Source organism: Equus asinus, chromosome 12 (genome assembly GCF_041296235.1).
Source record: "Equus asinus isolate D_3611 breed Donkey chromosome 12, EquAss-T2T_v2, whole genome shotgun sequence".
In the NCBI taxonomy this organism is placed as follows: domain Eukaryota; kingdom Metazoa; phylum Chordata; class Mammalia; order Perissodactyla; family Equidae; genus Equus; species Equus asinus.
Genome location: NC_091801.1, coordinates 25,422,201 through 25,435,907, shown reverse-complemented (window position 1 = coordinate 25,435,907; position 13,707 = coordinate 25,422,201). Strand labels below are relative to the sequence as shown.

General features: G+C 42.1%; 1 protein-coding gene across 1 annotated transcript in view; it reads right to left on the bottom strand.

Annotated features, from left to right (window-relative positions):
• Positions 1-6,275, bottom strand: part of NSMAF (neutral sphingomyelinase activation associated factor) — a 58,489-nt gene extending 52,214 nt beyond the window's left edge. Inside the window, exon 1 of the mRNA XM_044780186.2 lies at positions 6,079-6,275. Within this exon, the coding sequence (XP_044636121.1) occupies positions 6,079-6,137 (59 nt within the window). The 5' untranslated portion in view covers positions 6,138-6,275. The remainder of the gene's footprint in view (positions 1-6,078) is intronic.
• Positions 6,276-13,707: the final 7,432 nt, after the last annotated feature.

The window sequence follows — 13,707 nt, the reverse complement described above, 5'->3', positions numbered from 1 at the left end:
TATGTTGGATTTAAATCACCCAACAGGCAGCACAGAAAAATAAAGATAAATATTAAAGAGTCATTTTGAGACATAAAAGAATAGTCAGAAGCAATATTCCAAGAACTAAAGGCTTGGCCCCAAGTTTTCCTGAACTGTTTCAGCTTTAGGAACCCCAATCAGGATAGACAAATGAAAAGAAATCTCTGTATTGACAAACAGCATAACACTACAAAGAGGAGATCTCAAAAGCAGCCAGAGAAAAGACAGATTACTCACAAAGAACAATTAGACTTAAATGATACGGGTTTTTGCAGGTTGGTCTCCAGAACAGAAGGTGGCCTCCTGCAAAGCTCCATGAAAACTTGCTATGGTCTTGTGTTAAAGGCAAACAGTCAAGGTCAACCACAAAGCTTGGACCCCAGTGCCTTAATCATGCCAGAGAAAGTGCTGGTGCTTCCCTCACCACGAACACTGACACAACAGATCCTGCCCCTATCCTGCCACATCATACAGACTCAAGTGCAAGGCTTAGACAGCCCCTACACAAGCCAGGGAAGCGGTGAGGCCAACCCACAGCCACAAATGTTGAGATGGACTTGGCGAGCCAACGTTCCAGCACAGTGTAGCTCTACTGTATCCTGGCCCCTGGTCACCCCATGGGATCTAGGTTTCTCCCGGAGTCTGATGCTTGACTCTGCCAGGTAGCTAAGTGCTATACCGGGGGGCTTGGCACACCTTTTAGCTTTTCTCTGTTGAGCTCCCCCACCGAATGCTGCTCCGGGCAAGGCTGGTGCATATTCCCTGGCCATTTGCCTTCCTTTTTCACAATCTTCAAAATGCAGAGAGAATTATACATCCAGCAAAACTGATTTTCAAAACAAGGGCAACATAAGGACATGTCCAGACAGACAAAAACAAACATAGTTTACTACCATCAGACCCTCAGCAGGGGAAGTTCTAAAGGATGTTCTTCAGGAAAGAGAAAATAATTCCCCAGACAGAAGATATGATATGCAAGAAGGAATGCTAAACTAAGATAATGGTATATATGCATGTAAAACTATACAGGCATTAACCAGACAATTATAATGTCCCATTTGTAGACTGAAAATACTGGACAATAACAGACTATAATTTAGCATAGGACAACAGAAGTTAAGTATTCCAAAGTCCTCATATTATTAGGAAGGAGAGTAAAGAGAATGATTAGTTTCAGACCTTAAATTAAATATAAATGTTAAAATTTAAAGGGTAGGCACTAGAAAAACAGAAACAGAATATATAACTTCTGTACTCTTCAAGAAAAATTAAACAATGGAGTCTTAGTTAATCCAAATAAAGGAAAAAAATAAGACAAAATTAAAGAACGAAATGAAAAAGTAAAACTGAATCCAAATATACTTGTAATAATAATAAATGTAAATGGACTAAACTAATCGACCAAGACAAAAATTATCAGAATGAATTATTAAAAAGTCCAACTATAAGCTATTTATAAGAAATATGCATAAAATCTAAGGACGCAGAAAAGTTGAAAGTAAAAGAATGAAAAATTCTATACAATGCAAATAACCAAAACGAAACTTATATAGTTATATTAATATCAGACAAAATAGAAGAAAAATCATTACTAGAAGAAGTCATTATATATTGATGAAAGATTCAATTTTAAAGATAAGAAGAACCTTATCTAAGGAGACATCAATTCTAGACAAGAAGATAAAGACAAAAAGAATCTTAGCTAAGAAGATATCAATTCTAAACTTGCATAGACTTAGACTTAGTAACACATGCTGAAAATACATATAGCAAAAACTGATAGAAATACAATGCAAAGTTTGCATCATGAAGCATCTCTCAGTAATTGATAAGTCAATTAGAAAAAATTTCATTAAGGAAATAGAAGATCTAAACAAATAACAAGTTTAATGTAACAGATATATAAAGAATATTGTACTAATATTAATATACATCCGTTTTTAACCTCACATTGAACATCTGTGAAAACTGACCACATACTAAGTCATAATACATAATTTCAAAGAATTAGTATTTTACAGGCCTTATTCACTGAACGCAAGTTAAAAAATAAAAAACAAAAAGATAATTTTCAAATTCTATGAGTTGGAAATGTTAAGACACAATTCTAAATATCTGTTGTGTAAAAGATGAAATCACAAGATGAAAAACAAGCAATGAATTTATTACATGGCCATTCCCATTTTACATCATATTTTTTAAAAGAATTTTTAAAGAAAATCATATAGCAAACACTCAAGATCCATTTATGGGTAGACTCTCGTGTTCAATGGTAGCCATTTTGGAAGAAGTCAGTTTGAGACAGCAATGAGGGAATAAGGTGATAGACTAGTAAAGCATTTCGGGTAAAGCCAATGTAACTTCTAAATTAATCAAAATATTTGCAACATTTATTCCCTCTCCCACTGCTTCTTTGTCACATAAGAAAAATAAACACTGTTTGTTTAAGTCATAGTTAGGCAGATTTCTTTCGACCCCTCAGCATTCCTGACCAATTGAGTGCTGATTCTGCAGTTTATCTCCATTTTCAACACCTGGCATATCCCATAGAGATATTAAAAGAATAGGATGATCAGTCTCAGAGATGAAAGATTAAAGAGAAGTCTAACAAATCACTTTGCCCTATCAACAAGTAGTTTTAGTATAATGAATACAGAAGCAACTGATAAACTAAACACATTAAGTAAAAGATATTTAATATCAGCCAAGAAATTTAATATCACCTTAACCAAGAGAATTATACACACGTGGAATACCTGAAGCAAGCTGAAGTGTAAGAAGTATGCCTGTAAAACTATCAACGTAATATGTGCACCCAGTATAAAATCCACAATCACTAACATTTTACCCTGGAACGACAGCTTACAAGCCACAGCTAAGTAATTTGTTCTATGACATTATAGAGAGAAAACTGGGGCTGTCCCCTGGAGGAACATGTCTCACATCTAAATTTCTACATCACCCAAGAAGAAAACAACAGTAGTCCCACCACACCACTCCTAGATATGAAGAAACTTAACAATTAGCCTCCTCCTAAATCTTAAAAGAGAGATATCTTAAACCGCGGCAGTTTGTGGAAAATCCTCATCTGCTGACCCCACTGTACACATCTGCCATTTCCAACAATTCCAAAGGAAGATATGTGAATTGTCTCTCAAAATTTTCTTCCATTTATCTTCATTAACACTTGCATAGGATAGATTTAAAAACCAGTAAAATCAATACGGTTCCCGCCATCTAAAGCTCAACCAAGATACCAGTGTTTAACTTAATTTGAATGGCCAAGTATCTCTTTGTTTTCCAATATTGAAAATTACCAAAGCATTTCTTTATAAACCTCACCAATAAATGGCATCACTGTACAGTTGTTGAAACCAGAAACCTGAGAGTAGGAATGCCATGTTAGCAAATAAAAATACAGGATACTTGGTTAAATATGAATTTTAGATAAATTACAAAATTTTTTAGTATAAGTATGTACCCAATATTGCGTGGGCCATACTTACACTAAAAGACGATTTGTTGTTCACCTGAAATTCAAATTTCACTTGGTGTCTCCTCTTACCTCCCACATGCAATCCACCACACCAAGACCTGTCAATTCTACCTCCTAAAAACATCTAAAATCCACCCACTTTTCTCCATTTCTTCTGCCATCACCTTGGTCGAAGCCACCAATCGAAGAACCTCCCAACCAGTCTCTGCACTTCTACTTTTGTGGAAATATCACTTACTCTAAATGCAATAGCATCAACTTAACACTAAGAGAAATAAATGCTACCTTCAAGTTTCTCCTTTTCCAGGGTCATCATTTGGTAGCAGTGGAAATGCAAAATCTCTAAAGTAGCATGAGAGGGGCCAGCGAACTCACAACTTGGAAGAGGCGAGGCCCCTCATTGAAGGGCAGCCTCTGAAACAGTCCCAAGGAAAGTAACAGCTCTCTTGGGTATGCTGGAGCCATGACCTATAGGAGTCATTTTGCTAAGTGATGTGTATAGCCACAAAGAAATGAGCCAGGAAAAATCTGCAGAAATGGTAAGTTTGGGGCTCAATAAAGTTGCTTTAAAATACTTTTGTCTTTCAGAATGAATTCCAAGATTTATAAAGAGATTGCTTGATTCTAGCCCACATCTGACTCTGAGACAGATTGCTGTCACTCAAAGTGATATTCTAAGGACACCATCCTGGTTAGAGTCTGCCCATCAGCCTAAGGTTGCAAAGCCATGGGGAGGAGCATTAAAGAATTTAGGCAGTCAGCAAGTAGGATTCAAATAAATATAAAACATGTGGCACCAACTTTTTCAGATTACTGATGCTCGGAAACAGTTGCTGCCTCCTGACTGATGAATAAACGTTTGGGCTGTGAAAGCTACAGTTATCTCGGAGTGCTGCTAGCCTGTCACATTTTTATCTGATGAACAGCTCCCAACAAAGCAGCTTATACATAGAAATGCAAGTGCAGCCTTTAAGATTTGTGTGACATCGCAGAGCTATGCAAGCTAACCAAATTAAACACAAATGACTGCCATCGAAAGACCTGGCACGTCTAAAGAAAAAAGGTTTTCCTGTATATCAAAGGGGCCACAGAATTGTTACAAATGACTCTCAGATCATAGAACATGATGGCAATCCAAGTGTTTCAAAGTTCTTACAATGTAAATTTGAACATTCATCTCTTTAATACAGAATACCACCAAGTCTTAATGTTGTTGGTACCAAAGAAACTCTACTCAAGCTCTTTCCACATGAAACATGGATTACAAATGAAGTCAGAAGAGCGTCTAGTGTGTTACTTTATTTATGGCCCAGTTTTATTTAATAAATAAACTTTCTGTGGATAAAACCTAATCACACTATCAAAGACGTTCTTGGAAGCCATATCCAAGATAGGTTTTTTGGTCTATCTTATCTTCTTCTCTACTGTAGGGAAATGAAATTTCAGACTATGGCTATCCTGGCCAGGCCAACAGAGATTAGAAAGGAATGAACGAAACAGGTCAAGTCAACGCCTATAAGACAAGGGCGGATGCTGCGAGATCTCACACACCTTAAAGTCTACGCTTGTATTTCCACGTATAATCTGCTTTGTTGGTGTCCACTGATCACACAACAGCATGACAGGCTAGCAGCACTCAGATATAACTAGTTCCCACAACCAAGATAGTATTTGTAAAATGATGCATGCCCACTTCCTTTCGGCACCTGGGATCTCAGACCCGAGGACCAGCCAATTGTTTCGGGCACCAGAAATGCATTGGAAAGCATGCTCTATTAGAGCAGAAGTGAGCTTTCTCATAAGAGACTTCCCCTGGAGACTGAGGATCACAAACTCTTCTGCTCCTGGGACCCCAAATCCTTACGCGGATGCAGGGGATCGGCTGTGGTGCCTCACAGCGCTTTCCAACACGCAGCCTTCAAGTACACTTAGAACAAGGTCCCTCCCTGCTCGGTGGGACCCGTTTGGGAGGCTGGACCTTGGCTTTTCTCAGAATAAGGCCCTTCTTCCGGCCCGCTCCCCACAGGGGGCCAGCCGGGCACTGGCTTTTCGTCTGAAGAAGTTGGCAGGGAAGAGGCGCCGGGATGCGGGGCATCAGCGTCCCCAGGGGCGGGCGCGGTGGTCGCCGAGCCGCGCGGTGCCGCCTGCGCGGACCAACCGTGCGGCGCCCGACCCAGTGCTGGGACCCAACGCCGGCTCCCTGGGGGCCTGGGGGGAAAGAGGGGAGAATGCGGGACGGGGGCCAGCCGAGCCCGCTCGCTTACACCCCGCCCGATCCCCTCCAGGGAACGCCGGCTCGCGCGCCGGGCCGCCCGCCCGCGAGGGGACTCCACGCCCGGTCCGCGCGGCCTCTTCCGGGTGAGCCGGCCGAGCCGGCCCGCGGCCGCCGGGACCAGCGGGGCCGCCGGGCTCCGCCGCGGGATCGGGCCCCGGTCCCGGCCAGGCGCCGGGCCTCTGAGCCCGAGCCTATCGGGCCCCGGCCGCTGTCCCTCAGGCCTCCGGAGGGCCGGCAGCCCCCTCCCGCCGCGCCCCAGGCCGGGCCTCCGACTCCGGCCGCTCACCTCTCCTTGGAGTAGAGCTGCAGCCGCTGCTCCTGCTGCTTCTTCCGGATAAACGCCATGGAGCGAGGGCGGCCGCGGGCGGGCCCCGCTGCCGCCGCCGGGAGCTGGAGGAGCCGCGGGCGGGGCGGCCCGGCGGGCGGAGAGCGCGGCGGCGGGCCTGGCTTCCCGGGCGGCGGCCGAGAGCCCGACGCTGCGCCCCAGGCCGCGGCGTCCCGGGCCGCTCACCGCAGCATCCTCGCGTGGGGACTCCGGCGGCGCCGTGACTCAGGCCGGAGGAGGGGCGCGCGGTGACCCGAGGCGCAGGCGGACCGGGGTTCCCAAAGGCCCCGGGGGCCACCTGGGGTCTGTCCTCACACGCCGAACGCCCGCCGCTTTACCAGCCGCGGCACCGCTCCATTTTCAATAGTGTACCTGGGAAAACGGATGCTCGCCCACAAACTGTACCACCTGGCGGCCACAGGGACTCAAAATGTCAACGTTTGGGACACTCGGTCCCTTGGGAGTTGAAATAACTGGTGGCATGACTTTTTTCTCTTTTTCTAACAGCTTTATTGAGATAAAAGTTACACACCAAGCAATTCACCCATTTAAAGTGTACCATTCAATGGTTTGGGTGTATTTACATATGTATGTACAACTATCACTACAATTTTGAAACATTTTCATCACCTCACAAAGAAACCCATACCCTTTAGTTATCACCCCTCCAAACTCCCCAACCCCAGCCCTAGCAAACACAAATCAACTTTCTGTCTCTATAAATTTATCTATTCTGGACATTTCCTATAAATGCTATCAAACAATATGTAGCATTGTCTGGCTTCTTTAATTTAGCATGAGGTTTTCAAGGTCCACCCATGTATCCATTCTTTATTCCTTTTTATGGCTGAATAATATTCCACGGTATGGATGTACCACATTTTGTTTATCCATTCATCGGTTGATGGACATTTCTGTTGTTTGCACCATTTGGCTATTATGAATAATGCTGCTATGAACATTCGTGTGCAAATTTTTGTATGGACATATGTTTTCATTCCTACATGCCCAGGAGCAGAATTGCTGGGTCATATAGTAACTCTATGTTTAAACATTGAGAAACTGCCAAACTGTTGTCCAAAGTGGCTGTACCATTTTACATTTCCACCAGCAGTGGGGTATAGGTATAAGGGTTCCAGTTTCTTCACATCCTCACCAACACTTGTTATTATCTGACTTTTCGATTATAGCTATCCTAGTGGGTGTGAGTGGTATCTCACTGTGGTTAAGACTCCTTAATATAGCCTGAGAATGAAACTGTGATTGTTTACCTTTGAAGGATCCTTGAATAACAAACTTCTAAACTGTATACATGCTCACGCCATATTTAATATTGTCTCACAGAGCAGATCCTGCAGGGTTAGATTTTTAAAAGCTTCAAGGTGAATGTGTGTTTCAGTTCTCCAGTACATGGCAGGACTCTGATGGGAAGTTGAGGGAGCCAAGAATAAAAGCTGGGGCTGGATCTTGTTGAACTTGACCTTCAGCAGCATTGGAAACATGATGTGCATAAAGTGGGCACCCATTATAATTTTTTGGAATGAATGAAGGTGCATGGGTGCCCCATGACTTGCATTGAGTCCCTTCCCTGTGACCAAGTGCTGCACAGAACCTATAACTGTAAAGATGTCTGAGACATTAGCCCCATGTTCCCATAGGAAGTTGCAATCTAGTCAGGCGGCCAAAAGACTTATAAACGATGAGATAAGATAATAAAATTTGCCAAGAGGTATGATACAGTAACTTGTTATATGGAAAGTACAGGAATAGATGCTATGAGTTCAGACGAAATAACACTTTGGCTGGAATAAGGCAAGAAAACAGCAAACAAGTTTTCTTCTTTTAGGTAAATGTTAAAGGATGATGTGGTCCTGATAGGTGGAGAGTGAGAAAGATTCTCTCCTTGACCAGACTCCAGCCAGGCCCCATGAGCCCTCTTCTCAACTAGGCCTCAACCTTGGCCTATAAAAACTACAGACTCTCAGCACAGATGATTTTGTCCACCACCCTCCCCTCACGTTAAAAGACTTAAACACTAACGTAGTTCTAACAGCTCAAGGCCCCATGCCTAGGATGACCTTGGCTCTCCCATAGTCCCTGCCTGAGAAAGCTCAAGGCTGCCCAAGAATTCACCGTTTCTTCTAACCAACACCTGACAGAGCACCCTTGACTCCTGTTTTTTAAAAAGGGCCTACAATTGTGAATTCTTTCTCTACGCCTTTGAGGTGTGTACGTGTTTCCTCCAAATCAGGAGTGCCTTTCTCAAGGACTTGAAAACCATTCCTTTGAAATGTAATCACCAGGAAAGATAGGGCTTCTGTCTCCCAGTTTCTGTGGGAAGATAATTGCCAGCTAACAAATACAGATACAGCATTTACACTGCTCAACCTTTTGTGATTTTTCACTGCCCCAGCTTTACGTTTGACAAGAGAAGGGGAAGAAACTAACTCAAAAGGATTTTCTTGAACAAGGCTCAGAAGATAGATGCTTCTGCTGTTATAGAGTTTGTGTTTTGGAGAATTAAGAGAGAAGTGAGGTGGGAACCTCCTCATCCTCCCACCACCAAATCATCCAGCCTACTAACGTCTGTTCCCTTGTCTTCTTTCTACTATTTTGGGGTATATTTGCTCCTATCAAAGGCCAACTTCTTCCATCTCAACAACTTAGCCTTTGTAATTATCTGTTCTTTCTTCTCTTTCTCTCTCTTGCTTTGTCTATTTCTCCCTCACTGTTAAATCATTCCCATCTGAATACAAACACAGTTTTCAAAAACGCATTCCCTTTATCCTACCTCTCTCTTCAGCTCCTCATTCTTAGCAAGACTTCTTGAAACATCCACCACCACATGCTGTCTCCGTTTTCTCACCTCGCATTCTCTTCAGACCATTCTGACTGGACTTCTGTTGTCACCACTCCACTGTAGCAGTTCTTGTCAAATCACCACATTCACTTGTCACTTTTCTGGTTTCAACTTTTCTGAATTCTCCGCAGAATTCAGCATATTTGAGCATAGCATTCAACACAGCTCCTCATTGGGGCACTTTCCCACCCGACTACTTCCAAGGTCCCACAGTTTCCTTGCTTTTCTCTCACCCTGCTTCTTACTTTTTCTCAGTTTCCTTGGTTGGTCTCTCTCCTGCCTAACTTCTTAATGTCAGTTCTCTGTACTTGTTGTACAGATCATTCCAACCAGTGCCGTGACTGGGTGGGCGTGAGGGGAGGAAGGGAGGTAAAGTCTTCCATTTAGATGTGTGTGAGGTAAACCGAGTAGCAAATTTCCAAGGTTTTACCATGTAGATACCTACCAGAAAAGGCATAAGGAAAAATCTCAGGATATACAGCAGATTTCAGTGGAGGCTAAGTGAGAGATTACTTTGAAATGTGTGTCCCTCAGGAAATAGAAGTTTGGGATAGAACATTGGACTTCCAATAAGGCTGAATAAAGCCTGAAGCCAATTTTCCTTGATCTTTAGTTGCTTGACAACCGTAGTTTGAGGTAATATTACTTACCTCAAATGAAGGTGATTGCACATCCCGGGAGATAAGGTAGGCTCTCGGAGAGATCTCACACACCCCTCACACATGCCCTCACACACCCTGCCCCCACACCCAATCCTCATCCTCATAAAACTTGGAGCTTTGCTCTTTTGAAACAATTTCCATTCAGAGCTGTTTCACAATCACAAAACACCTCTTTGAACTCGCAGTGCTGTTTTTATTTTCACTTCACAGACTAAGCTCTAAAAACTTCAAAGAGCTTTGTACTCATCAGTTTTTAAAAACTGCAATTGATTGCAGATGAGAGAAGTAATTTATGTACCTCCTATTTGCAAGATATCAATCATCACAGTAAACAAGAACATTGTCTTTATTCTGTTTGTAAAATAAATATCTTTCATTAGTATATATTTCTGAAGAATGTCTGCTTGTTACTTTTTAAAATCTTATGAAGACATAAACATTTAACTATCATTTCTTCTTTAATTAGAAGTGGTAGCATACATTTTTTCACCCAGAGAAAATGGGAATTACCATTCTCTGATATGTGTTATGACTTCCTTCCATTATGCCTTTAAGCTTCCGGTTCTCTGCCTAAAATGCCTTTTTTTACCTTTCTCCCACTATTTCTCCCTGTTGAAATCCTCGCTGTATTTTTAAGTTGCTACTCAAGACTTTGAAGTCTTCCCTGATGCGCTGTGGAATTCATCTCACATTCATTGACTCAGTACATGTTTATTTCACACCAATATATGTCAGACATTGTGGTGGGCCCTGGGTAGTGACTTCACAAAGTTCACAGTCAGAAGATTTTAACAGTGATCTCATTCCACCTTATGTATTTAGGGTCTGTCTCCCATTTAGGTTGGAAACTCCTTGGGAATAGAAACAGTGATGTGTTGGTCTTTATATCTGTGTTAGCACTCACCACAGTGTCTTGCACTAAGTGGTTGCTCAATAAATTTTGAATATTGCATTTTCTTATGTCACCACTGTGTCTGTTATGATTTGTTGCACTGTAAGTAATAGAAAACTCAGTCAACAGTTGGAGTTCATTTTCTCATTATTGGCATTCTTCGTACAGCTCAGTAGTATGATATGACTTTTCTCTTAGGCTTATAATGTTATAGTCATGTAGGAGAGGAAGAAATATTTCTCTACCCTTCTAGGTTCTTCTAGCTAGTCTAAGAATTAGATTGACACAAGACAGAATAACAAGAGAAAGTCAGGTAAGTTTAATTACACGTATAAATGGCAGAAACCCAGGAAAACTGAGTAACTCACCAAAATGGCCAAAGCCATCACCTTAAATACCATCTTCAGCTAAAGACAAAGGAGGATGTTGGAGGTAGTGGTTTTGGACTTCAAGGGAGAGGAAAGAAATTCACATGGAGATGGAAAAGCAAATGTTTGCCATGCCTTACAAAGACAATGATACATGGAGAAGACTTTGATCAAATGGGCCTTGCTATGTTCCTCCCTGTCTATCACACCTAGTTTATTTTATATTATAGTTATCTATGGTGATAGCTCCTTCTTGAAACAGGCCTTCTATCTTATATTCTTTTTGGCAGTTAGGGGGAGGTCAAAGTTTCTTTCTGAGTCTTTTGTTCTTAAAAATAATCAAGCCAAAGAGATACATTTCGGAGTGGGAAGCTCTAGTCCCTACAGTCACAGGATCACTGCTTCATCACCATGGTCATACCTGCCTTCTGAGCAGAAATATAAGGAAAGATAAGAATTAGCCTTGTTTGTCCCCTTTACCAGGCAATCAGAGCACTCCCAGAAACACACTCCAGACTCCTGCTTATGTCTCATCAGCCAGAGCTGTCATGCAGGCAAGCCCATAGCAGCAGTGGTGGCTAAGAAAGCAAGTGTTTAAATCTTGTGGGCAGAAAAGTGGAATGCAGCCAGACAGGAGGCAGCAGGGAGTGGTTCTTGGTTTACCCCACGAGCAGTGTGCACCCCATTACTAAAATAGAAAATAGCCAAGACTATACATTAACAGCTCTTCTTAAGGAAGATCACTCTTTGAGAGTATTACTTTCTTTTTTATTTTTTTCAATAAATATTTGTTGACTGTTTACTGTATACCCAGAAATGTTCTAGGTGCTAGACACGCAGTTGTGAATAAAATAAGGTCCTTATATTCTGGAACTTACATTCTGGTAGGACTCACAGATTTAAGAAACAAATAATATGAACTCAGGCAGTGATAAGTACCATGAAAAAAAAATAGAGCAGAGTAAGGGATAGAGTGTGAAGGGCGTCAGCTCTGCTTTAGATAAGGTGGTCATTGCAGCCCCCTCTGAGGATTGATCTTTGAGCTGGTAAATGAATGGATTCAGAGACTGGAATGTGAAGATCTTGGGAAAAGGCATTCCAGACAGAAGGAGTAGTAAGCGCAACAGCACTGAGCCCTGAGCTATAGTAGCTAGAGGACACTCAGCAGGGTGGGGTGCTGAGGCAGCAGGGGCCGTAGTATATGGATCCAGGGAGAGTGCTGGACTATTCATTATTATTATTACTGTCATTGCTAACAATGTGTGACAGAAGCCACTGGAGGATTAAGAGCAGGGGAGTGACATGATCTAATCTCAATTTTTAAATTTGACTACTATGCAACTAGTCTGAAAGAAGGTCAGAACCTACAAGGACAGCTTCAAAATTAGATAGTAATAGTTACCCACTCTTTCTCCCTTTCACTTGTTGCTGAAATAACAATGAGAATTTTCAGCTTAGGTATCTGGAAATTAGAGGGGCTTCAGGGTTCATCGAGCCAGTGGCTCGACAGTTTCATCAAAGACACAGTTTCCCTCCGTCTCTGTTAGGCCTTTAGCATCATTAGCTGTATTATAAATCTGGTTCCCCTTCCCACAGGGCTGACAGGTAGTTGCTGGTAGCAAACCATCTGTGTGTTTCTTCCTTCAGGGTGAGAGTCCACATCTAGCCCAGCATTCCTAGCAAGAGTCCAGAGACTCGCCTTGATTGGACCTGTTAGGTCACATGACTACCCCAAATGAAGAACTTGGGTGAGGGAAATGGATTATTCTATGGGATTTAGACCAGGGCCATCTCTAAAACTGAAGGTGGGCGTCAGCTTTCTCCAAAGCACACTAAGAAAGAAGGCTGAGTGAAGCAGGGGAGGAAAGACAAGTGAAACTATGTGTATGAGAAGGCCCAGGCCATTGGGCTGCAAGGAAGTGCTAGGTGGCCACTCACGGTAGACACTACGTGTAACCACTGGTGTTTCTCACTTTGGCAATGTGGCTGTGTCCCTCTTCTTCTCCCTTTCGTGCCTATCCAGGCTTTTGTGTTATGTTGAGTTTAGTGGAGGAAAAAGAGCTCACATTTTTTCTTATAAATTAGCAATTTTTCTCTTTTAAAGGCAATTCTTATAAACCAGATTTTAAATTTTTTTAAATGATTTCTCCCACATAGTTAATATTGTTTCTGAAATTCTGATTTTTTAAGTACACTTGCAAAATCACAGTGTCCTTCAGGAACTGCATCTGCCCATGTTTCCTTCCATTTTTCCCTCCTCAGATAGTATAGAGTTGTCAGAGGGCACCTGTTGTCTGTCATCTGTTATCTTCCCTGCATGAGTAAAGATCACTGTAATTGCTAGAGTCATCCCTCATTTAGGATCTTCTCCCTTATGCTTTATAAATCGAGGAACTTTTTACCAGGCACATTGCCCATCAGAGATTAGCATAGATTAGCTTAGACGGTAAGCAGGAAATAAATAAAACAATGATTTTAAGATATACATTATATCCTTTAGAATACAGAAATGTCAACTTCACTAATAAATAAATGAAAATTAAAACAAAACGAGAGATCATTTTTGGATATCAAATTAGCAAATAATCAGGGCTGTTAATGGTGGCATCCAGTGCTCATGTCAGAAGACATTCCTAAACACTGCTGATAGAAGTAAAATTTGGTACATTTTTCCAGTGTGTACTGGTAAAACCTTAGTAACTAGCAAGCTTGGAGAAATCAGGCTGATTTGGCATGTTCGCTGCTTTCTGTGCTATAAATATTCCTATCATAGCCAGTTCCAAGCTACCAACATGATGTCACTGAATG